Here is a 25,274-nt window from a genome sequence, read left to right as displayed (position 1 = left end):
GCAACCAGTGAGAAACAAATGATTAACAGGATCATTTGTCTGGGAAGCTTTCCCCAATACCAGGTTAGACTAGGTCACACTAGGTTAGATGTTTGCATTGTGAGCCTCTTTAGCAATCTCAGTTTTGTTCTATTAAAACAATTACCATGCTTTCTTATTCTTTTAAAAATCAGTCTTTTCACAACAGGCTACAAATTGTATAAGGTGAAGATTGTGGCTTTCTTGCCTACCCCAGTGCCTATATGAAAGGAGTTCAAATATTTTTTAAAAAGAATGAATTATATCACTAAATTGTGTTTTAAAAATTATATGGCTATAAGCCTGCACCAGCATTGTGTGAGTGTACTTGGGGTCATCATAACTTTAGCATTATTGGAAATTATAATTTTATCACTTATTAAACTGATAGCTTTTAGTTGATTATTTGTTGAACGTATTTCCACATTTATTTAGCTTTTTTCTTTTGTTCTGTATATCATCTATTTGATATTGATAGTTATCTATTGAATTTTTAATGTTTATTTTATGAACTCTTAGAATAATATGTTTGGTTTTGCCATTGATTGCAAATAAGTTTCTAATTTGTTTTTTATTTTACTTTCATTATACAAACTCTAAATTTTAGAATTATCAAAATATCAAAAATATTTTGTTTTAATATACTAATTTTTCTGTGACTTGAGTTTTTTAAAAAATCAGTTCTTTAAAATATGGAATCTTCTTTATGGTGGGAATTGATTTTAGATTTGTGAATTCTGTGGTCATAGGTGAATTTAATCTTAGCTGTATTATTTTGAGTAGTTCATACCAGTTTTAAGAGATATTTTTATTGGTTATTTAAAATTATATTTTAGAACTTAATACTTATATTTTGTGTTGGATTTTTAGATTTTTTAATGCTTTATATAAAAATCCTAGCTTTTTTTTTTAAGTATTTTGTTTTGAAAGTGTTTTATATGCAACTCATATTGCCTGGTATGATAATTTAGCACAACTCTTTTTTTTTGTTTGTTTTAGTCCATTATGTGTTGCTGGGAACAACTCTTTTAATAGTAAGTGAAAAAGCTGTTGTTTTTCTTTTTAAGCACAACAGGTTAAGCAAAAAAGCTTTCCATTTTGTTCAACTGCAAGTTTTTAAAGAGAGCTTCATGGCAGTTCTTTTTTAGTTTGAGTAGATGGTTGTTTGAAATTTAATTGTTTAATTTGACTTTATATACTTCAGTGGTAGTTTGTAGTCTAATTATGTATCTTTTTAAATAGGGAATACTAATTTAATAATAGGCTATAAGAACACACTGGAGATTATACTGTGAAATAAAACAAAATCAAAAAAGTTATTATGATTCCTTTATAGCAGAAATTTACTTAAAATAAGAAGTCAATTTCTAAGACTTAGAAATTTGTTAACAGTATTTGCATCTAAATTTGTTTTGTAAAGCATTCTTTTTTTATGATAAGCCCCTACCTCCTAAATTTTTACTTTGATAAATTTCAAATATGCAAAGGTTACAAGAATAGTACAGTAAGCATACCATACATTTTTCACCTAGATATTTATTATTAACATTTTACCACTTTTCTTTTTCTGCCAAACCATTTGAGAGACAGCAGGCATTATGACACGCCCCTAAATACATAGATTCAGCGTGTATCTCCTAAGAACAGGGACATACTTTAATACAGCCATAATTGTCACTTTATTTAACACTGTTCATAGAATATATATTCCTATTCCTATTTTCTTATTTTCCTGTTAATGTCCTTTGTCTCTTTTCCTCCCCATTCAGGACCCAGTCAAGGACCATACATTGCATTCAACTCAGGTTGAGTTAGTCTCTTTTATTCTAGAACTGTTCCCCAGCCTTTTTTGGGGTGAAAAGGGGTGCTGTTATTGGTATCTTTTGTGATATTTTTGTTTTTGTTTTGCAGAATGTCCCTTAATTTTGATTTGCCGACTGTCTACTTATTATTAGATTCAGGATTTTTGGCAGGATTACTGCATGGGATATTGTGTTCTTCTTTGGGCATGCTATCAGGAGACATTTGATGCCTTAAGTTTAATATTATTAAGTTTGATCACATGGTTAAGGTGATGTTCTCGCATTTCTACACTGTAACGGTGCTTTTATCCGCTTTATGATATATGGGGGAAATACTTTGTTAGTATGTAGTTTTAGCATCCACTGATTATTTTTGTCCAGATTATCTGTTACAATGGTGATTGCAAAATAGTGAATTTTATAATTCTCTCATTTCTTCTGCATTTATTGGTTAGTATTCATCTTTAAAAAAAGAAGAGTTCCCTCTCCTTACCCCTTTATTTAATATCATTATTTGACTGATGTGTTCACTTTTTATTTATTTTTTTGAAAGAGTCTCGCTCCGTTGCCCAGACTGTAGTGCAGTGGCATGATCCCAGCTCACCACAACCTCTGCCTCCTGGGTTCATGCAATTCTCCTGTCTCAGCCTCTCGAATAGCTGGGATTACAGGTGTGTGCCACCATGCCCGGCTAATTATTGTATTTTTAGTAGAGACAGGGTTTCGCCGTGTTGGCCAGCCTGGTCTCAAACTGTTGACCTCAAATGATTCACCCACCTCGGCCTCCCAAAGTGCTGGGATTACAGGTGTGAGCCACCGTGCCTGGCCAGAGTTCACTTTGTAAATTTAATACGCTATCATTCATTACTGTCATACTTTTCATACTCAGGTTATGCCAGCTTTAATCATGGGAACCCTCAGATATTATTTTTGAATCATCTGACGAATTTCTTCTAATCGTATATCTGTAGAAAAATACGTTTGACTTTAAAATCTACTTTTCTATTACATTTCTTTAAATCCAGATGGACTTTTCTCTTGTTCATATTGTGATCAAAAGAAAGATTTTTGTAGACCCTGGCAAAATTCCGCCATTCAATTGGGGCCAACGTTATTTGAATGACTGCTTCCCTGTAACTGCTTAGAAGGTTTTAGTTATCACTTCCTATCATATAGAAGCTTACTTTAGATTTTTTTCCAGTTGCAATTGATTTTCCTCTCTTTTGGGTCTAGGGGTAGGGTGGTTGTCAGAGACATCTTTTAACTGTGTTTTTTGTGGTCAGTTTAGGAGTTGAGCCTGTACTGTATATAATACTTTCACTAAAAAGGATCCCAAACAGAAAAGGAAATGTGATGTAGTTGACAGTACTCCTGTAGAAATTGGTGAAAGGAGTGCTGGCAGTGTGACCAAAACAGTCCTTGCTGAAATACCTGGGAGGAGTTCCTGAGACTGATTGTTAGAGGGTTTTTTTTTTACTTGAGAAACATTTGGGTATATTATTATTTAAGACATCGCCCAGCACCCAGGCTGGAGTGCAGTGTGACATGCTCACAGCTCACTGCAACCTCGAACTCCTGGACTTGAGCAACCCTCCTACCTCAGCCTTTAAGTAGCTAGGAGTACAGGCATGCACCACCACACCCAGCTAGTTTTTTTGTGTGTGTGGATACTGGGTCTCACTGTGTTACCCAGGCTGGTCTCAAACTCTGGGCCTCAAGTGGTCCTCTCGACTTGGCCTCCCAAAGTACTGGAATTACAGGTGTTAGCCACCATGCCCGGCCTTGAGGCTAATGTTTCTTTAGGTTTAATATACTTCTTGTCTGTGTATGTAGCTGATGCTCTACGAAACAGCATATGACTATTATGCCTTACTTTTAAAATCTTCTCTTGGCCTTTGACTTTGGGGCAAGATCTAGCTATGGGCCAGTAAAGCAATCTGAGCCCATTATTGATTCTTAAATCATGATGCTGTAATGAGAAGTAGGATCTGGAGGCAGTCACTGGAAAGATGAGGTAATTTAGAATTCTCTAAAAATTGTCATGTCTTGATTGCCTAGTTTATAACTTGTCATTGTGGCTTCCACTGTTTTTGAGATGAACTGGATTCATGTCCCCTCTTTATAGATGTAGAAAGCGTAGAAAGTCTCCCTTCCATCATTAGTTTCAGTGTTATGAACTGATGGGCTCAGCACAAAAGAGGGCAAAGGACAGGGTACAAACAAGGGAAGAGACATTGCTTCTTTCTAATTACAGTCAACAGAAAATAATAGAGAGCTTTAAAAAGACCCAAACTGGCCAGGTATGGTGGCTCATGCCTGTAATCCCAGCACTTTGGGAGGCTGAGGTGGGAGGATCCCTTGAGGCCAGGAGTTCAAGACTAGCCTGGGCAACATAGTGAGACCCTATCTCTACAAAAAATAAAAAAAAAAATTAGTTGGACATGGTGGTTGCACATCTGTGGTCCCAGCTACTTGGGAGGCTGAGATGGGAAGATGGCTTGAGCCTGGGAGGTTGAGGCTGAGTGAGCTATGAATGCACCACTGTACTCCATCATGGGTGATAGAGTGAGACCCTGTCTGTAAAAAGAAGGAAAAAAAAGTATAAAGACCGAAGCTAATGCTAACACCAGACATGTGGAAGAAGTGGCACAGCAGAAGCAAGAGGTATTAAAGGTTACTTAAGCCTGTTGGTATCCACTGCTGCACTGTTAGAAGTAGATTCTAAAGACATACTAGTGTTTGACTAGCATGTTTTAGACCATCTTAGAAGTGTTTACATCTTCCTAGATATTTGGTAAATGGGACTGAATATGTATTGTTAATGTGAAGGAAATTTTTTCTTGTAGTCAGCATGGTTTAAGATTGAATGTAATACTGAAATATTTATGGATGAAATTATGACTGGGTTTGCTTTACAGTGAACTGTTGGTTGGTGAGAGGTGGTATGGGGAGAGGTTTCAGATGAAGTAAGAATGTTTTTAGGGTTTTTTTTTTGATAACAATGTTTTTAAAAAATTGAATGAAAGACCTTCAGATCCATCTTTCTCAGTGGGTTCCTTGAGAGAATTAAGCTCTAATTTCCTAAGGCATCTAATGTGAGTAATGAATTAATTTATTTACTGGCAGCCACAAATGGTGCTAGTTATGTATTCTTGGGAGAATTGAGAAAGTAGTCATATTTTGTGTGTTCCATAGTTTGAAAGGAGGAAAATTGGTGAGAAGAGCTGGTTGAGAGTGTGGAAATATGTGATTGATTCAATATTTTTAAATTGTTTTGTAATTTGATGTTTGCCCTTTACTTATTTTTTAAATAAATACATTATTTTTTTCGAGACAAGATCTTGCTCTGTCTGGAGTAAAGTGGCACAATTACAGTTCACTGCAGCTTCTATCTTCTGGGCTCAAAATATCCTCCCATGTCAGCCTCCTGAGTAGCTGGGGCTACAGGCGCATGCAACCACTCCTGGCTAATTTTTGTATTTTTTGTAGGGATGGGATCTCGGTATGTTACCTAGGCTGGTCTTGAACTCCTGGGCTGAAGTGACCCTGCTGCCTTGGTCTCTCAAAGCTCTGGGATTACAGACTTGGCCTAGTTTGTTTTATAAATAAAAATTTTGAACTTCAGTTTTTCTTTCTTTCTTTTTTTTTTTTCCTTCCCTCCCTCCCTTTCCCTTTGCCTTTCCCTTTCTTCTCTTTCTGTCCTTTCTTTCTTCTCTGTCTTTCACAGGGTCTGGCTCTGTTGCCCAGGCTGGAGTATAGTGATGCAGTCATAGCTTACTGCAGCATTGAACTCATGGTTTCAAGTGATCCTCTTGCCTTAGCTTCCCACGTATCTGGGACTGCAGGCATGAGTCACCACATCTGGCCTTAAGCTTCACTTTTTGAGCATGATGAAAGTACCATGTTGTAAACATATACTAAAACTGTTGAAAAATGTGGTTTTCTTTCCTATTAGGTATAGTCTGAAGATACAGCCTGTTGAGAAAATGCATCTAGCTGTAGTTGCCTGTGGTGAAAGACTGGAAGAAACTATGACCATGTTGAAGTCAGCTATCATTTTCAGCATCAAACCTCTTCAATTCCATATTTTTGCTGAAGATCAGCTACATCATAGCTTTAAAGGCAGAGTAAGTATTTGAGACATAGTCAAGGTTGTAGAGTTGAATATTTAATAATATACTATAATAGAATGTTGTCGTAATAGTCTGTTCACATTGCTAGAAATAACTACCTGAGACTTGGTAATTTATAAAGAAAAGTTTAATTGACTCAGTGCATCGTTGCCGGAGAGGCCTCAGGAAACTTAGAATCATGGCAGAAGGCAAAGGGGGAAGTAAGGCATGTCTTACGTGGCAGCAGAAGAGAGAGAGAGAGAAAGAGAAAGAGAAAGAACACCACACTTTTAAACCATCAGATCTCATGAGAACTGATGGTTATCACAAGAACAGCAAGGGGGAAACGGCCCCCATGATCGAGTCATCTCCCACTAGGTCCCTCCCTCGATACGTGGGAATTACAATTTGAGATGAGATTTGAGTGGCAACACAGCCAAGCCATATCAGTTGTTTTATTTCTTCATTGCACAAAAATATTTATTCTGTAACACTGCCCTTCTAAGTGGGGAGTGCTCCTTGAACCACTTCCATCTGAGTCCAGATCTAAGGTGAAAGAGGAAGGTTCATTTTTGAACAGCAGTGGGCTACTTAAAAGTAAGTTCTTTGTCAAAAATGGAGGTTTTATTTTAGTGACTCTAGTTCCAGGATGTTTAGTCATACGACTAAGAAGTCCTATGATTTATTTTGTCCATATCCTTTCCTTGGGAGTGCCTTAATCAGAGCTTATATAAAGGTTTTAATCCTGTTTTGAGAGGAGAGAATTCTTGATTAATAATATGGTGGGAAGTGGCTTCTGGTTCCGATAAGAAAGTTATTTATTTTGGTTTTGTATTAGTTAAAATCAATTTGGCAGCAGTGGCAGAAAACCCAAAATAACAGTGGCTTAAACAGGATTGAAATTTATTTCTCTCTCCTATAAAAGTAGGTAGTCTGGATTATATGGCAGTTCTTTATCTTCAGATACTCTGGCTTCGTCTGACTGTGGCTGAGCCATCCTTAACATGAGGCTTCTGCTTCATGGTCCATGATGACTACTCAGACTCCAACCATTGCACCCATATTCTATTCAGAGAGGGAGTGAAGAAGGGCAGTATCCTTAAGGGTACTTTCTAGAAGTCATTGTGACATTTCTGCCAGTATCCCATTGGTCTGAATTTAGTCATATGACCATGCCTAGCTGTTACAGTGGAATATATACTGTTTAATCAGGTCAGCCTTGTAACTTCCTTAACAACAACAGCAGCAAAATATTATTGTACAATAAGAGAACAGATAAAGGCAGAAGAACATATAAGAAAAAGAAAACTCACCTGAAATCTCACTACCTTTTGTTCTGAGATGGTGGTAAAGGTGATGCTAATGATCATTTATTCGTATTTTCTCTCTCCTCCCTCTCTATCGTCTGTTTACACCTATCCACTTAATTAAGCTTTTAAATTCATTTGGATTTTTATGCTTGGTCTATGTAAAAAATATATTTGATGTTTTTTCAGGTTAAATCAGTTCATTTTGCATATCAAGTGCAAAAATACTAATTATGAGCTCAGATCTTTTAGTTTTCTGCCAAAAACGTTTATACTTTTTGGCAGAAAACTAAAAGGTATAAAAGTTTTCTTACTGTTTAAGTGGCATATGAAAGTATACTTTCTTACTGTTTAAAAATATTTTTAGTATGTATATTTTTGTTAGATAATTTTGTGATCTTGATCTCTTTATCTGGATTTTTAAAAAATTTTTATTATTATACTTTAAGTTTTAGGGTACATGTGCACAATGTGCAGGTTTGTTACATATGTATACATGTGCCATGCTGGTATGCTGCACCCATTAACTTGTCATTTAGCATTAGGTATGTCTCCTAATGCTATCCCTCCCCACTCCCCCCACCCCACAACAGTCCCCGGTGTGTGATGTTCCCCTTCCTGTGTCCATGTGTTCTCGTTGTTCAATTCCCACCTATGAGTGAGAACATGTGGTGTTTGGTTTTTTGACCTTGTGATAGTTTGCTGAGAATGATGGTTTCCAGCTTCATCCATGTCCCTACAAAGGACATGAACTCATCCCTTCTTATGGCTGCATAGTATTCCATGGTATATATGTGCCACATTTTCTTAATCCAGTCTATTGTTGTTGGACATTTAGGTTGGTTCCAAGTCTTTGCTATTGTGAATAGTGCCGTAATAAACATACGCGTGCATGTGTCTTTGTAGCAGCATGATTTATAATCTTTTGGATATATACCCAGTAATGGGATGGCTGGGTCAAATGGTATTTCTAGTTCTAGATCCCTGAGGAATCGCCACACTGACTTCCACAATGGTTGAACTAGTTTACAGTCCCACCAACAGTGTAAAAGTGTTCCTATTTATGCACATCCTCTCCAGCACCTGTTGTTTCCTGACTTTTTAATGACCACCATTCTAACTGGTGTGAGATGGTATCTCATTGTGGTTTTGATTTGCATTTCTCTGATGGCCAGTGATGATAAGAATTTTTTCATGTGTTTTTTGGCTGCATAAATGTCTTCTTTTGAGAAGTGTCTGTTCATCTCCTTCGCCCACTTGTTGGTGGGTTGTTTGTTTTTTTCTTGTAAATTTGTTTGAGTTCATTGTAGATTCTGGATATTAGCCCTTTGTCAGATGAGTAGGATGCAAAAATTTTCTCCCATTCTGTAGGTTGCCTGTTCACTCTGATGGTAGTTTCTTTTGCTGTGCAGAAGCTCTTTAGTTTAATTAGATCCCATTTGTCAATTTTGGCTTTTGTTGCCATTGCTTTTGGTGTTTTAGACATGAAGTCCTTGCCCATGCCTATGTCCTGAATGGTATTGCCTAGGTTTTCTTCTAGGGTTTTTATGGTTTTAGGTCTAACATTTAAGTCTTTAATCCATCTTGAATTAATTTTTGTATAAGGTATAAGGAAGGGATCCAGTTTCAGCTTTCTACATATGGCTAGCCAGTTTTCCCAGCACCATTTGTTAAATAGGGAATCCTTTCCCCATTTCTTGTTTTTGTCAGGTTTGTCAAAGATCAGATAGTTACAGATATGCAGCATTATTTCTGAGGGCTCTGTTCTGTTCCATTGGTCTATATCTCTGTTTTGGTACCAGTACCATGCTGTTTTGGTTACTGTAGCCTTGTAGTATAGTTTGAAGTCAGGTAGCATGATGCCTCCAGCTTTGTTCTTTTGGCTTAGGATTGACTTGGCGATGCAGGCTCTTTTTTGGTTCCATATGAACTTTAAAGTAGTTTTTTCCAATTCTGTGAAGAAAGTCATTGGTAGCTTGATGGGGATGGCATTGAATCTATAAATTACCTTGGGCAGTATGGCCATTTTCATGATATTGATTCTTCCTACCCATGAGCATGGAATGTTCTTCCATTTGTTTGTATCCTCTTTTATTTCATTGAGCAGTGGTTTGTAGTTCTTCTTGAAGATGTCCTTCACATCCCTTGTAAGTTGGATTCTTAGGTATTTTATTCTCTTTGAAGCAGTTGTGAATGGGAGTTCACTCATGATTTGGCTCTCTGTTTGTCTGTTATTGTTGTATAAGAATGGTTATGATTTTTGTACACTGATTTTGTATCCTGAGACTTTGCTGAAGTTGCTTATCAGCTTGAGGAGATTTAGGGCTGAGACGATGGGGTGTTCTAGATATACAATCATGTCATCTGCAAACAGGGACAATTTGACTTCCTCTTTTCCTAATTCAATGCCCTTTATTTCCTTCTCCTGCCTGATTACCCTGGCCAGAACTTCCAACACTATGTTGAATAGGAGTGGTGAGAGAGGGCATCCCTGTCTTGTGCCTGTTTTCAAAGGGAATGCTTCCAGTTTTTGCCCATTCAGTATGATATTGGCTGTGGGTTTGTCATAGATAGCTCTTATTATTTTGAGATACGTCCCATTAATACCTAATTTATTGAGAGTTTTTAGCATGAAGCGTTGTTGAATTTTGTCAAAGGCCTTTTCTGCATCTATTGAGATAATCATGTGGTTTTTGTCTTTGGTTCTGTTTATATGCTGGATTACGTTTATTGATTTGCATATGTTGAACCAGCCTTGCATCCCAGGGATGAAGCCCACTTGATCATGGTGGATAAGCTTTTTGATGTGCTGCTGGATTCGGTTTGCCAGTATTTTATTGAGGATTTTTGCATCAATGTTCATCAAGGATATTGGTCTAAAATTCTCTTTTTTGCTTGTGTCTCTGCCAGGCTTTGGTATCAGGATGATGCTGGCCTCATAAAATGAGTTAGGGAGAATTCCCTCTTTTTCTATTGATTGGAATAGTTTCAGAAGGAATGGTACCAGCTCCTCTTTGTACCTCTGGTAGAATTCGGCTGTGACTCCTTCTGGTCCTGGACTTTTTTTGGTTGGTAAAGCTATTGATTATTGCCTCAATTTCAGAGCCTGTTATTGGTCTATTCAGAGATTCAACTTCTTCCTGGTTTAGTCCTGGGAGGATGTGTGTGTCAAGGAATTTATCCATTTCTTTTAGATTTTCTAGTTTATTTGCGTGGAGGTATTTATAGTATTCTCTGATGGTAGTTTGTATTTCTGTGGGATCGGTGGTGATATCCCCTTCATCATTTTTTATTGCGTCTATTTGATTCTTCTCTCTTTTCTTCTTTATTAGTCTTGCTAGCAGTCTATCAATTTTGTTGATCTTTTCAAAAAACCAGCTCCTGGATTCATTAATCTTTTGAAGGGTTTTTTGTGTCTCTATTTCCTTCAGTTCTGCTCTGATCTTAGTTATTTCTTGCCTTCTGCTAGCTTTTGAATGTGTTTGCCCTTGCTTTTCTAGCTCTTTTAATTGTGATATTAGGGTGTCAATTTTAGATCTTTCCTGCTTTCTCTTGTGGGCATTTAGTGCTGTAAATTTCCCTCTACACACTGCTTTGAATGTGTCCCAGAGATTCTGGTATGTTGTGTCTTTGTTCTCGTTGGTTTCAAAGAACATCTTTATTTCTGCCTTCATTTCATTATGTACCCAGTAGTCCATTCAGGAGCAGGTTGTTCAGTTTCCATGTAGTTGAGCGGTTTTTAGTGAGATTCTTAATCCTGAGTTCTAGTTTGATTGCACTGTGGTCTGAGAGACAGTTTGTTATAATTTCTGTTCTTTTACATTTGCTGAGGAGTGCTTTACTTCCAACTATGTGGTCAGTTTTGGAGTAGGTGTGGTGTGGTGCTGAAAAGAATGTATATTCTGTTGATTTGGGGTGGAGAGTTCTGTAGATGTCTATTAGGTCTGCTTGGTGCAGGGCTGAGTTCAATTCCTGGGTATCCTTGTTAACTTTCTGTCTCGTTGATCTGTCTAATGTTGACAGTGGGGTGTTAAAGTCTCCCATTATTATTGTGTGGGAGTCTAAGTCTCTTTGTAGGTCTCTGAGGACTTGCTTTATGAATGTGGGTGCTCCTGTATTGGGTGCATATATATATTTAGGATAGTTAGCTCTTCTTGTTGAATTGATCCCTTTACCATTATGTAATGGCCTTCTTTGTCTCTTTTGGTATTTGTTGGTTTAAAGTCTGTTTTATCAGAGACTAGGATTGCAACCCCTGCCATTTTTGTTTTCCATTTGCTTGGTAGATCTTCCTCCATCCCTTTATTTTGAGCCTGTGTGTGTCTCTGCACGTGAGATGGGTTTCCTGAATACAGCACAGTGATGGGTCTTGACTCTTTATCCAATTTGCCATTCTGTGTCTTTTAATTGGAGCATTTAGCCCATTTACATTTAAAGTTAATATTGTTATGTGTGAATTTGATCCTGTCATTATGATGTTAGCTGGTTATTTTGCTCCTTAGTTGATGCAGTTTCTTTCTAGCCTTGATGGTCTTTACAATTTGGCCTGTTTTTGCAGTGGCTGGTACTGGTTGTTCCTTTCCATGTTTAGTGCTTCCTTCAGGAGCTCTTTTAGGGCAGGCCTGGTGGTGACAGAATCTCTCAGCATTTGCTTGTCTGTGAAGTATTTTATTTCTCCTTCACTTATGAAGCTTAGTTTGGCTGGATATGAAATTTTGGGTTGAAAATTCTTTTCTTTAAGAATGTTGAATGTTGGTCCCCACTCTCTTCTGGCTTGTAGAGTTTCTGCTGAGAGATCAGCTGTTAGTCTGATGGGCTTCCCTTTGTGGGTAACCTGACCTTTCTCTCTGGCTGCCCTTAACATTTTTTCCTTCATTTCAACTTTGGTGAATCTGACAATTATGTGTCTTGGAGTTGCTCTTCTCCAGGAGTATCTTTGTGGCGTTCTCTGTATTTCCTGAATTTGAATGTTGGCCTGCCGTGCTAGATTGGAGAAGTTCTCCTGGATAATATCCTGCAGTGCTTTCCAAGTTGGTTCCATTCTCTCTGTCACTTTCAGGTACACCAATCAGACGTAGATTTGGTCTTTTCACATAGTCCCATATTTCTTGGAGGCTTTGTTCGTTTCTTTTTATTCTTTTTTCTCTAAACTTCTCTTCTCGCTTCATTTCATTCATTTCGTCTTCCATCACTGATACCCTTTCTTCCATTTGATCGCATCAGCTACTGAGGCTTCTGCATTCGTCACGTAGCTCTTGTGCGTTGGTTTTCATCTCCATCAGGTCCTTTAAGGACTTCTCTGCATTGGTTATTCTGTTTATCCATTTGTCTAAATTTTTTTCAAAGCTTTTAACTTTTTTGCCATTGGTTCAAATTTCCTCCTGTAGCTGGGAGTAGTTTGATCGTCTGAAGCCTTCTCTCAACTCGTCAAAGTCATTCTCCGTCTAGCTTTGTTCCATTGCTGGTGAGGAGCTGCATTCCTTTGGAGGAGGAGAGGTGCTCTGATTTTTAGTTTCCAGTTTTTCTGCTCTGTTTTTTTCCCATCTTTGTGGTTTTATCTACGTTTGGTCTTTGATGATGGTGATGTACAGATGGGTTTTTGGTGTGGCTGTCCTTTCTGTTTGTTAGTTTTCCTTCTAACAGACAGGACCCTCAGCTGCAGGTCTGTAGGAGTTTGCTAGAAGTCCACTCCAGACACTCTTTGCCTGGGTATCAGTGGCAGTGGCTGCAGAACAGCGGATTTTAGTGAACTGCAAATGCTGCTGCCTGATGGTTCCTCTGGAAGTTTCGTCTCAGAGGAGTACCCGGCCATGTGAGGTGTCAGTCCGCCCCTACTGGGCGGTGCCTCCCAGTTAGGCTACTCGGGGGTCAGGGACCCACTTGAGGAGGCCGTCTGCCCATTCTCAGATCTCAAGCTGCGTGCTGGGAGAACCACTGCTCTCTTCAAAGTGGTCAGAGAGGGACATTTAAGTCTGCAGAGGTTACTGCTGTCTTTTTGTTTGTCTGTGCCCTGCCCCCAGAGGTGGAGCCTACAGAGGCAGGCATGCCTCCTTGAGCTGTGGTGGGCTCCACCCAGTTCGAGCTTCCTGGCTGCTTTGTTTACCTAATCAAACAACTAACTCAGCAGTGGCAGGTGTCCCTCCCCCAGCCTGGCTGCCGCCTTGCTGTTTGATCTCAGACTGCTGTGCTAGCAATGAGCCAGACTCCGTGGGCGTAGGACCCTCTGAGCCAGGTGAGGGATATAATCTCCTGGTGTGCCGTTTTTTAAGCCCGTTGGAAAAGCACAGTATTAGGGTGGGAGTGACCCGATTTTCCAGGTGCCATCTGTCACCCCTTTCTTTGACTAGGAAAGGGAATTCCCTGACCCCTTGCGCTTCCCGGGTGAGGCGATGCCTCGCCCTGGTTCAGCTGGCACTCGGTGCGCTGCACCCATCATCCTGCACCTACTGTCTGGCACTCCCCAGTGAGATGAACCCGGTACCTCAGTTGGAAATGCAGAAATCACCCGTCTTCTGCGTTGCTCACGCTGGGAGCTATAGACCGGAGCTGTTCCTATTCGGTCATCTTGGCTTCTCCCTGGATTGTTTTTTAAAATATTGAGGAATTAATCTTGTCCTAGGGGTTAAGAGAATAGTAATAGACTGCTGCCAATTTTGGACATCTTTGAAAATATAATAGAAAAGTAAAATATTTATTGCATTATCTTAGGTGCAGCCTCTGTGTTGTGTTTACACCTGGCTGAATTATTGTTTGTGTAACATATACTATATTTTTGAACTTAGTTTTCCTTTGACTATAATAATCACTGAGAATGTTTGGTTTTGCTTTTGATGAAAGAATATCAAATATTTTATGGAACGTGCTTTTAGTACATGAAAGAGCACTATTATATGTTAAATGAAAGTGACTAAGATTTTATTTCGACGTTGGTATTGAAAAGATCTTTAAGTGATTAATAAGTGGAGCAGGGAAGTAACAGTGGTAGTATTTTAAAATAATTAGTAGATAGCTGGGTATGGTGGCGTGCCCCTATAGTCCCAGCCACTTGGGAGGCCTAAGGTGGGAGGATCACCCAAGCCTGGGAAGTCAAGGCTGCAGTGAACCATAATCATGTTAGTGCACTTCAGCCCAGTCTGGGTGACAGAGTGAGACCTTGTCTCAAAACAATAATAAAATAAAATAATCAGAGACACCAAAGCAGAGTGTTGGAAGTAAAGGCATTCCCTTAAACTATGTTGGAAGATATTAATGTTTTAGAAATGACTTAAACACTATCATAATTCAAAAGAGATCATATTCAGCCTGTACATAAACTACTTAGTTTTTACCCCCCATAGATTGTTTCTTAATGCTCCTTAGGAAATTTGAATCAGTAATTCTGTTGAAATAAGAATGAGAGATAATACTTAAACTGAATTAGAAACAATTCAGTATCTTGAAATGCATTTAGGGTACTAAATGTAAACATGTTCATCATAGATTTTCAGATACATTTTGCTTTTTTAAAAATTGGCATTGGCTATGTATCAGAATATTTTATTATCAGAAATATTTAGGCATATTAAAGCTATGCATTGATGGACAAATATTTTTTAACTAGTTTCATGTTTGGTCTGACTTTGAATGTAAGCATCTTTCATATCATATGTATGGTGGTAATAAAATTAGTGCTTAATTTTTCTGATTTTAGCCTGTTAATGGATTAAGAGAATTTACACGTTAGGTAAAGTTGAGGAAGACAGACTTGCAAGGGTCTTTCACCTTTCTGATTTTGGGAGTTGGACCCTGATAACTTTCATTATGCTTCAGATCTTAATGGTGAAATCTGGGATCTTATTTTGATCTTTAGATTTTAAATGAAAACAAATACAGTGGTGGAACAGAAGAATCTTTCCCTTAATTTTACATCATAAATGTATATTATCTTAATTTTTAGCTCTTTTGTTTTATAATCTGTTGTTTTATGATTTTACAGAGAAAATTCGGAGTGAAACTAAACATTTTTTTTTAATTGTTTTAGCTTGACAGCTGGTCATTTCTACAAACATTTAATTATACGTTATACCCCATAACCTTTCCAAGTGAGAATGCAGCAGAGTGGAAAAAACTCTTTAAACCATGTGCTTCGCAGAGATTGTTCTTGCCGGTAAGAGTTTTCCCCTAGTGTCTTTTTTTAAAAAAATTTGAACCTTACTTTTACACATATGAGTCTCTGAAGAGTTACATATAATTCCAGTTAAATAATTAAATTAATAAATAGAAAGCAATGCGTGTACTATCTTCCTTTTGAACATGAAAAAATATTCCTGTGGAACAAGTAAAATAAAAACCCCTGTTAAGAATGAAAAATTTTTAGTAATTTCTGTTGAGATACCAGTTTAATATATTCAGTTGCAGTGAACTCTTATCTGTAAGAAGGAATAGAGGTTGCCAGGTCTTAATGGAGCCAAGTCTGTTGCCAGCAGAAATGCAGTGGCGTTATCACCTTCAACTTGTAGGCAGCATTTAGAGTTTGAGAAATGAGGTAGAGTGCATCATTAAATAGCAATTTGTGTCTTATACCAAGCCAATTTATCTATTGTAACTGATACTTAAACAGAAACAAATTTAAGGCATATGAACTCAAAGGGAAAATGGGAACTATTTATTCAGTGGGGCTATTCTTTGATAATGTTCTGTGGTGATAAACCTTGATTTTTTTTTTCTTTTTTATATACAAATGTTCTGAAGCAAGGTTACCTCTTTCATTTTGATTTGATTTTACCCAGTTTTAAAATTCACAGTAGTTGTTTAGACCATTATGATATTTAAATACTTACAGTTTTGCAGCTTAAACACACGGAGAATACTTATGGTAGAAATACTGAATTTAAGAAGCACACAGTTTCCGGAAAGTATATAAATTATGGGGAAGAACCTCCAGTTACTTCTTATTGCTAAGTGGATTAAGGGAATTCCTAGCTTATTAAGAATATGGTTTATTGAATCCAGGATATCTGTAAGATTAAGTTATAATATTGATAAAAAAGGCTGTCTAACCAGTATCTTTGTTGCTCCGCCTTAAAAAGTTGTATCCTAGGATTTTTCTCTTCCATTGTAAAAAGCACACAAATAAGGGATTAAGATTAGTTAAAAAAAAAAAAAAGTTTTAGATACTTCATGTAGGTTTTATAAGTTTTTGAAGTAAGTTTTATATTGAATGATTGCAGTGTCAGTCATTTAATTAATATGTGGGTGCCTACTTTTTGTCAGTCATCTATATTGAAATGCTGGGTATATAGGAATGAATAGAACACACAGGTTTCCTGTTTTCATAGAGCTTGTTGTCTGATGTGGGAGACAGACATTAATCACACAAATATATTGAAAAAACAATAAGAGATGAAAGAAAGACGTGAGGTTTTGGCCATTTCTCTGCCATTTTGTTATGGCACTTTATTAACACTTGGCACCATGGGACTTTGTTAACGCTTTATTAACAAGTTTAATTGTTGATATTGTTACATGAAATTTGCCAGATCATTTAATGATGTAATCAGTTAAATCCCTAAATGGAATTTTAAGTACAAGAACTACTTGAAACCTGTCAAATTGACCTCATACTTTATCGTTAATTCTAATCTTTTTAACCAGATTTAAGTAAATTGGTGCTTTATTTTTTTATAGTGATAAACTTTTTTGCTGAGTTTCTCTTCCTTTAAAATAGATGCATGAAAAGAACTAATGTAAACTGTGTCAATGCCTTTTTCACCTGAAAGGAATCAGAACTATATATAGGTGATTATTATTTAACCATATGTCTGATTTCCAGCTGGTAGTGGCTCCCAGCATTGAACTTGAAGCTTTATGCAGCTTCTTCCTACTCTGCTAAGAATATAGTAATCTGTAAACAGATGTGACACAGATGTAGAATGTTGCTATTAAAAACAATTCTAACTCCACTACTCCTCAAAAAAGTGAGATAGATATACAGACTCCACCCACCCGCCCCCCGCCGCCCGACACCTTTTTTTTTTTTTTTTTTTGAGACAGAGTCTTGCTCTATTGCCTAGCCTGGAGTGCACTGGTGCAGTCTCGGCTCACTGCAACCTCTGCCTCTCAGGCTAAAGCGGTTCTCATGCCCCAGCCTCCCGAGTAGCTTGGATTACAGGCATGCGCCACCGCACCTGGCTAATTTTTGTATTTTTAGTAGAGACAGGATTTTGCCATATTGGTCAGGCTGGTCTCGAAGTCCTGACCTCAGGTGATCTGCCCGCCTCAGCCTCCCAAAGTGCTGGGATTACAGGCGTGAGCCACCATGCCTGGCCACAGATTCCCTTTTAGTTGAGGTCTTTGACCAAGTGAACCTTCCCTACTCAGGCCCTGCAGTCAACCATCAGATTTTTTTCCCCAGCCTGATATTAAATCAGCTGATAGTGAGATAAGGGAGGAATGAGGTGACTTCAGCCTAGTAGATGCTCATTAAGGTGATGGCTTTAGTTGCAGGAGGAAGTAGCAGCTTTGAAAAGTAGCGGAACTAGGATCAAGCTCCTATTATATTCTTAACTAAAAAGGTTTAGATTCACCTGTTTATTGAATCTTACTAATAGACCAGGATAGGCAGTAAATTTAAATTTGTAGGAGTCAGAACCTAAAGTTCATGGGTAAGGCAGAAATGAAAAATTATCCTTGGTTGGGTGCAGTGGTTCGTGCCTGTAATCCCAGCACTTGGGGAGGCCGAGATGGGTGAATCATTTGAGGTCAGGAGTTTAAGACCAGCTTGGCCAACATGGTGAAACCCCATCTCTACTAAAAATATGAAAAATTAGCCGGGTCTGGTGATGCATGCCTGTGATCCCAGTTACTCAGGAGGCTGAGGCAGGAGAATGGCTAGAACCCAGGAGGTAGAGGTTGCAGTGAGTTGAGATCACACTACTACACTCCAGCCTGGGTGACAGAGTGAGACTCTGTCTCAAAAAAAATAAAAAATAAAAATGAAAAATAATAATAATTATCCTTAAAATTCCCCAGGGAAGGCACATGTTGGAGATTTATCTCTTAGAAAGTGCAACATAGCCAGTCTTTCTTCTAAGTCAAGCCTTTACCCTTGCTAGGTGCACATTTGCTTTGATTCGTTGGGAGACAACCTAGAAATGAGAGTATGGACTCTGAATCTGGATTGCCTGGGTTCCAATTTGGCTCTACCACTTACTAGTTGAAACTGAAATGATGTAAAGATGCCAGTGTTACAGGCCAAGGGGAATAAGTTCAGAAGATCTTTATTTTATTGGTTTATTTCTGTATTTATCTCAGGAAATTAGTATTCAAGATATAAATTTACCTAAGTTAATGTTATTGTCCATTATGAAAAACATTTCCTCCCTGATCTTTGAAGATTTCATATTATTCTCTCAATTTTTATAATTATTTTGTTTTGGTTTGTTTTCATATCTTCTCTGAAAGTTAATATGAAGGTTAGCATAGTATCTTTATATGTATGCTATTGTTAAAAATGACAGATTTAGGAAAGATTACCTTAAAATAATATAAATTAGCTAATCTCTTAGGTGTATCTTACACAATTAGAGGTGCTTTTATGTTTCTTTTTAAAATAGAATTATAGTTAATCATTCAAATATCTCTCCTTGTAGTTAATCCTGAAAGAAGTTGACTCACTATTGTATGTCGACACTGATATCCTTTTTTTACGACCAGTTGATGATATTTGGTCTTTACTAAAGAAATTTAATTCCACACAAATTGCTGCAATGGCACCAGAACATGAGGAACCTCGAATAGGATGGTATAATCGCTTTGCTAGGCATCCATATTATGGAAAAACTGGAGTAAACTCTGGAGTTATGTTGATGAACATGACTCGAATGAGAAGGAAGTATTTCAAGGTAAGTCACTAATACAGGTAGTTGTTAACATTTCTCTAAAAACCTTCTAAATTGTTTTTAATAAAACTAAATTTTATTAAAAACTAAATTGAACTATAAAGAATTTTTCTATTTAGAATAATCTAGAACATTAGAAGAATATAGAATCTAGATTTATCTAGAAGTGTGTTCATATTATGCTGTTTAACAGAGCATTACAGTAGGTCAAACCAGATGACATGACAATGAAGTAAAATAACAATGCCCTAAGTAGTGAACATCTTCTCCCTAGATTGCCATTCCAGGAAGCAGATGTTATTTTGTAGTTGTACATTCATAGAATACATAGAATCTAAATTATGATATACCTTAGGGACAACATAGAGTTGCAGTTAAGAGCATAGACTGCAACCTGTTTGTTCTCACCTGTAAAATGGAAATGATAGCACTACCAATGCCTTGGGACTTTTGTGAGGAGTAAATGAGTTAGAACAGTGGCTGACACATAGTAAATGTTAGCTATTATGGTGTTATTGGAAGTTAACTTTAAAAATTCCTGCGTGTTTCCAGTCTTTCAAATTGTGGGGTCAGTAGAAAAGTCAGACTATTTAAATTCTCTGAGTGTGCATTTAGACTACATCAGTATGTACTACCATTTACCAGTTTCATGTAGATTAGTTGTATGTCTAAGTTGCAAGTCACTGTAGTTTGCTTGCTCTGGAATCAGACTGGCTTTCTGTGTAGCTTTGCCTCCTGTGCAGTACTTAACTACTAGCCATTTAGTTAACTTTTAAGTATAAATTCTCTCAGCTGAATAAGATAATAAACAGACTTAACTAAGTTAATTTAAAAGAGATCTGTTGAAAATTCTTAGTAGAGCCTGACATGAAGTAAGCAGTAAAATGTTAGCTAAAAACAGTGACTTCTGAGCAAACACTATACCCTCTAGGGGTATAGAGTTACTGTTTATTCCTTTATATCTTATTAGGACTAAATTAAACATTAAGGGATATCGTGTCTTTTATGATATATGTGTGCATTTATACGTATGTATGTTTGTCATGCGTTTTTCATACTGTATCTGGTGGAATGGAATTTATTCTTTCTACATGTCTGATTTAAGTCTTTGCCTCATTTGGAACCGTTTCGTCTTACCTTTGGTATAGGCAGCAGTACTGCTGTAGCCATTACCATATGCCAACACTTCGGTCTTAGAAGTCTGACAGCTATTACCTGTCACTTGTCTATTCTGTTGATCTTAAACTTAGTTTAAGATGTAAACTTACTTTTTTTTTTAGCCTTCCCTTTTCTGAATCTTTTTAAAATTCTGATTTAAATTTAGTTTTGTCTCCCACAACTGATTGCATTAATAAGCCCAGTGTTAGGTAACCTCTGCTCTTGTTTAACAGAGAACATCTCTCTTTGGTTACCAAGTTTGTTATTCTGTCTTGAATTTTTAAATTTCATGTACTGTAAAGTTTTACTAAATATAATAAAACGAGGATAGTAACATGATTGTTATTTTCTGATTGTTAGACTGTGCACAGTGATCTTATACCAGAAGATGGTGCTGTAAGATTATCTGCAAAAAAATAATGTGACTTCTCAATAACTGCATTTGAAATTTATGAAATTAATAGAAGTTTAGTGTTGCAGAGAACTATAGAGATAATATAACACCATTTGATTACAACTTAAAAATAGCTAATAGTTCAAATCCATTGTTTTTAAAATTATTTTGTTCTTATTTTACTTTTTTGTAGAGAACAGTCTCTATAGAAAAAGAGTTGCCCAGGCTGGTCTTGAACTCCTGGCCTCAAGTGATCCTCCCACCTCAAACCCCCAAAGTGCTGGGTTTATAGGTGTGAGCCACTGTGCTTGGCCAGATTTACTGTTTTTAATTTACCTATTACTTATTTAAATATCATTCATAAATACTTTAATAGTTTCTCCCTTTCCCTTTTTTTTTTCTGTGACATGTTCTAAGCTACCTAGAGATGTAGTTATGGGAGTTGGAATAATTTCTAAACTTTCAAACTTTTTTTTCTTCTGCACATTAATGACTGTGAAAAAAAACACAAGATGATTGGTTGTACATTAATTTGGCAGGTATAATTTACTTCATACCTACTATTCCTATGTTACAAACAACCCTGTTCTTGCTCCTTGGGAACATACTCAGATTTGCTTTGTTTTCAAACATTTTATTATACGTAGGATTGTCGAGATGGTCCTACAAAATTTATTGATTGTTAATTCCTTTTCTCGTATATTTTTATTTTTCTTGATCTCTGTATCTATAGCAAACATTGTCTTGGTTTTTCCTACCAGTTTTACGGTTTCTAGCACAGATCTTAAATTTTAGAAATTTAGCAATATAACTGAGTTACTTATAATCGCTTTCCAAACTGTTTTATACAGATCCATGACTGTTGCTTCATGGTTCTTAACCCATGTACAGCCACAATAAAAATTTAGGACAAAGGTCATAGTTTATTTATTTGCCTTGCTGTCATCTGGTTCTTACCACCATTTCAAACCTGATGTATTATAGTTATGTATATTAAAAAGTTAAAATAGGGCCAGGTGTGGTGGCTCACGCCTGTAATTCCACGACTTTGGGCAGATCACTTGAGGCCAGGAGTGTGAGACCAGTCTGACCAACACAGTGAAACCCCATCTCTACTAGAAATAGAAAAAATGAGCTGTGCATGGTGGTGCATGCCTGTATTCCCAGCTACTTGGGAGACTGAGACAGAATGGCTTGAACCAGGGAGGCAGAGGTTGCAGTGAGCTGATATTGGGCCACTGCACTTCAGCCTGAGCTACAGAGTGACAATGTGAGTGAGACTCTGTCTCAAAAGAAAAAAAAAATTTAAAAATTTAAATTCAAATAATTTAATAATGAAATAATTAATTAAATATTTAATTTAATGAAATAATTATTAAATTAAATAAATATTTTAGTTAAATAAATTAAATAATTAAATTAAATAAATATTAAATATTTAATTCTTTTTAAAAATCATAATTTTTAATCTCATAATTGTATATTTGTTAGATAATGAACAACATTGGTTAAATGATTACATTCTATTTTGCAGTATCATATTTGCAGTGTTGAATCCCTGTTAGGGTATTTATTTTCTCTCCTAAAAAAATGTATTACTGTATTTCTTAACCTTTTCCTGTTTATTAGAGAAAAACCAAAGAGTATAAATTGGTGGGAATTTTTTCTTTGTTTGTTTACTCTGCTCTTTTCAGCTTTCTATGTATTACTTTGTAAAGTTTTTTTTTGTCTGTTTGCTCCACGTACTGAGGGCAGGATGTGTCTTTTATACAGCTTTATATTAAGAATATTTAGCATGGTGTCTGACATAAAGTAGCAACTTGATAGATAATTGCTAGCAAAGGAGAGTCAGATGAAGGTTTTAGAAACTAGGCCGTTAATGAATTGAAAAATACTGGAAAAGGGAACACTTTGTATGAAGTAGATACAATGCTTTTACATATTTGTAAGATGTATGTGATAGAAGAGTTTTCTTGTGTTAGTACATAGCTTATGAGAGCAGAATAACAACAACGAACATCTTGCCAAAGGGGTAGAACTTTTTAAAGTGAAGTAACTAATCTTTGGGAATTGATGAGTTCCCACTTTTTTGTTGGAGCATAATGTGAATGCTCTTTAATTTTATATGTATATATAGGACAGGCTGATAATGACAGTCCATGCATTTTCAAAGCATGCTTAATTTAAAAAATGAAACTAATTGATCTTGATGTAACATACATGTATTCGGTCATAGGTTTGCTAAATTTTGTAAAATTAGAACTACAGTTTTCTGTTTTAAATGTTACGAAACTAAATTGTGCTTATAAAGATTCAAAAAATTAATTGTATGTAGAATAAAAAGACAAGTCTCCCCTTGACATATCTCTCCACACTTTCATGCCTCCACCCAGAGTGACACTATAAACTTGGCTATGTGTTCTTTGGACCTTTTAAAAAGTGCATTTTGAGGCTGGGTGCAGTGGCTCATGCCTGTAATCCCAGCACTTTGGGAGGCGGAGGCAGGTGGATCACTTGAGGTCAGGAGTCCTAGACCAGCCTGGCTAATATGGTAAAACCCCATCTCTACTAAAAATACAAAAATTACCAGGCAGGTGCCTGTAACTCCAGCTACTCGGGAACCTGAGGCATAAGAATCACTTGAACCCAGAAGGTGGAGGTTGCAGTGAGCCAAGATTGCGCCACTGCACTCCAGCCTGAGCAACAGAGCGAGACTCTGTCTCAAAAAAAAAAAAAAAAGTATTTTGAAACAAGCATACGTGTGCATTAGCATTTAGATATAGGATTCTTTTATACATCTTCAGCTTTTTTCATTTAGTAAATATATAGTTGACTGACTTCTATGTCATTACACATAATCACATTTTTAATGTGTGTATGATGTGGAGAATGGATGATTTTATTTTCTTTTTTTGTGTGTACCCAGTATGGATATGTAGTTGTATGGCTGAAAATATATTTTAAAATTTGTATTTTCTTTACTATACTACCGGTGTGGTTAAAAATCTTTTCTTATAATTTGTAGCCATTTCTGTTTCTTCTTTTGTGAATGGCTGCTTGCCCATATCCTTTGCCCACTTCTTGGTTTTCTCTTTCTTATTGACTTGAACTCCTTTTATATGTAATGCCTCTTTGTTAAACTCATTTCTCATAGCTTTTCATTGATTGTCTTGGATAATCTAGGTTATATCATTAGCAAATAATACTAGCGTTATCACTTCTTTTCCAAATAGTTTTCTAATAGGACTTTTTTCTTTAAGGTTTTTTTCCCTTTTTATTTTTTTCCTAAGACTGCACTGAACTCTTAATTTTGTATTTCATTGATGTTCTTTGAATAGGTACATTTCTTGTAAGATATATATTCAAATATATATATTTGATTTATATTGGTTTTTAAAATTTAAATATGTATCTGTATTTCTGTGTATATTTGAATAGATAGAATCACGTGAAGACTTCATCATGGTGTTGTACAAGGGCTCCACCAGTTCCGTCTGTTGAAAGTGTTGCTGGTTTTTGTCCTTGTGTAATTGATATTTTTCTTTTCAGATCCTAAGAATATTTCCTTAACATACTCAATGACTTATTTCTAAGAGTTATCTTTTCAAATTGTTTCCTTAAGTTAAACTTGTTTTAGTCATTTTCCAGATTAAAAAAAATTCTGATTATAAGTACTATTTACTGTGTTCTAAGAAATTTCACACAAGGATAATAATGCAATTGTAGCAGATCAGTTTAAGTATGTGGATTTTTTTTTCATGAATTCTGGCCTTCTCTTTTTTAAAGGATAGATTGTTTATATCGTCACTGAATTTAATATAAATTATGAAATGACTTATAACAGTGTTTCTCAAACTATGGCAAAAGATTAATTTTTAAAAAATTTTCAGTATGTTATGAGCCAATACTTTTGTAAAAGAGAGATTACTAGAGAAGTATATTAAGTAGACAGAAAACTATTAACTTGCTGTAAAAGTTTCTAAATCTTACTCTTAATTTCTATACTTAATTACATAATCTTATTGAAGACATAGAAAAAATTTACATAGTAGCACACTATGCGAACTGCACTATGAAGAATACTGGTTTTTATTTTACTCTGGATAGTCCCCGAGTCACACAGATCTAAAAGGCCCGTTATTCACTTCTACCCCTTCCAACACCAGGTTCTCATTGGACTCAGTTACTTGCTTCCTTAAGTATTTAACTTTGGGTTTTCAAATAACAAGTTTTGAGCATTAAGAAAAAAGCATTACATTCAGTATCTGAAAAAGCACTAAATTCAGTATCTTTTTTATTTTAAAAAAGCATAAAATATAAATTGATTATTAGTATTATATTTTTATCTCATTTCAAAAGGCAGCATTGTGCTTAATGGCTAAACAGTAGGAGTTTTCCAGTTAAAATGAAGATAAGGATATCTATTAATATTACCATAACTTTTTTTTTTTTTTTTTTTGAGACAGGGTCTCATTCTGTTACCCATGCCGGAGTGCAGTGGCACGATCTTGGCTCACTGCAAACCTCCGCCTCCCAGGCTCGAGTGATCCGCCCACCTCAGCCTTCCAAGTAGCTGGGACCACAGGCGTGTACCACCACGCGTG

General features: G+C 36.4%; 1 protein-coding gene across 7 annotated transcripts in view; it reads left to right on the top strand.

Annotated features, from left to right (window-relative positions):
• The window catches only part of GXYLT1 (glucoside xylosyltransferase 1), a 61,795-nt gene that overhangs the window by 20,064 nt on the left and 16,457 nt on the right, over nucleotides 1-25,274 (top strand). For all 7 annotated transcript variants that reach the window (XM_002823106.6, XM_009247619.4, XM_063712112.1 and 4 more), the window contains 3 exons: nucleotides 5,776-5,947; nucleotides 15,260-15,385; nucleotides 18,870-19,121. In XM_002823106.6, coding sequence (XP_002823152.2) covers nucleotides 5,776-5,947; nucleotides 15,260-15,385; nucleotides 18,870-19,121 — 550 coding nt within the window. The remainder of the gene's footprint in view (nucleotides 1-5,775; nucleotides 5,948-15,259; nucleotides 15,386-18,869; nucleotides 19,122-25,274) is intronic.

Source organism: Pongo abelii, chromosome 10 (genome assembly GCF_028885655.2).
Source record: "Pongo abelii isolate AG06213 chromosome 10, NHGRI_mPonAbe1-v2.0_pri, whole genome shotgun sequence".
Taxonomy (NCBI): Eukaryota; Metazoa; Chordata; class Mammalia; order Primates; family Hominidae; genus Pongo; species Pongo abelii.
Note: the sequence above shows the minus strand (reverse complement) of the source record. Positions and strands in the feature narration are given on the sequence as shown.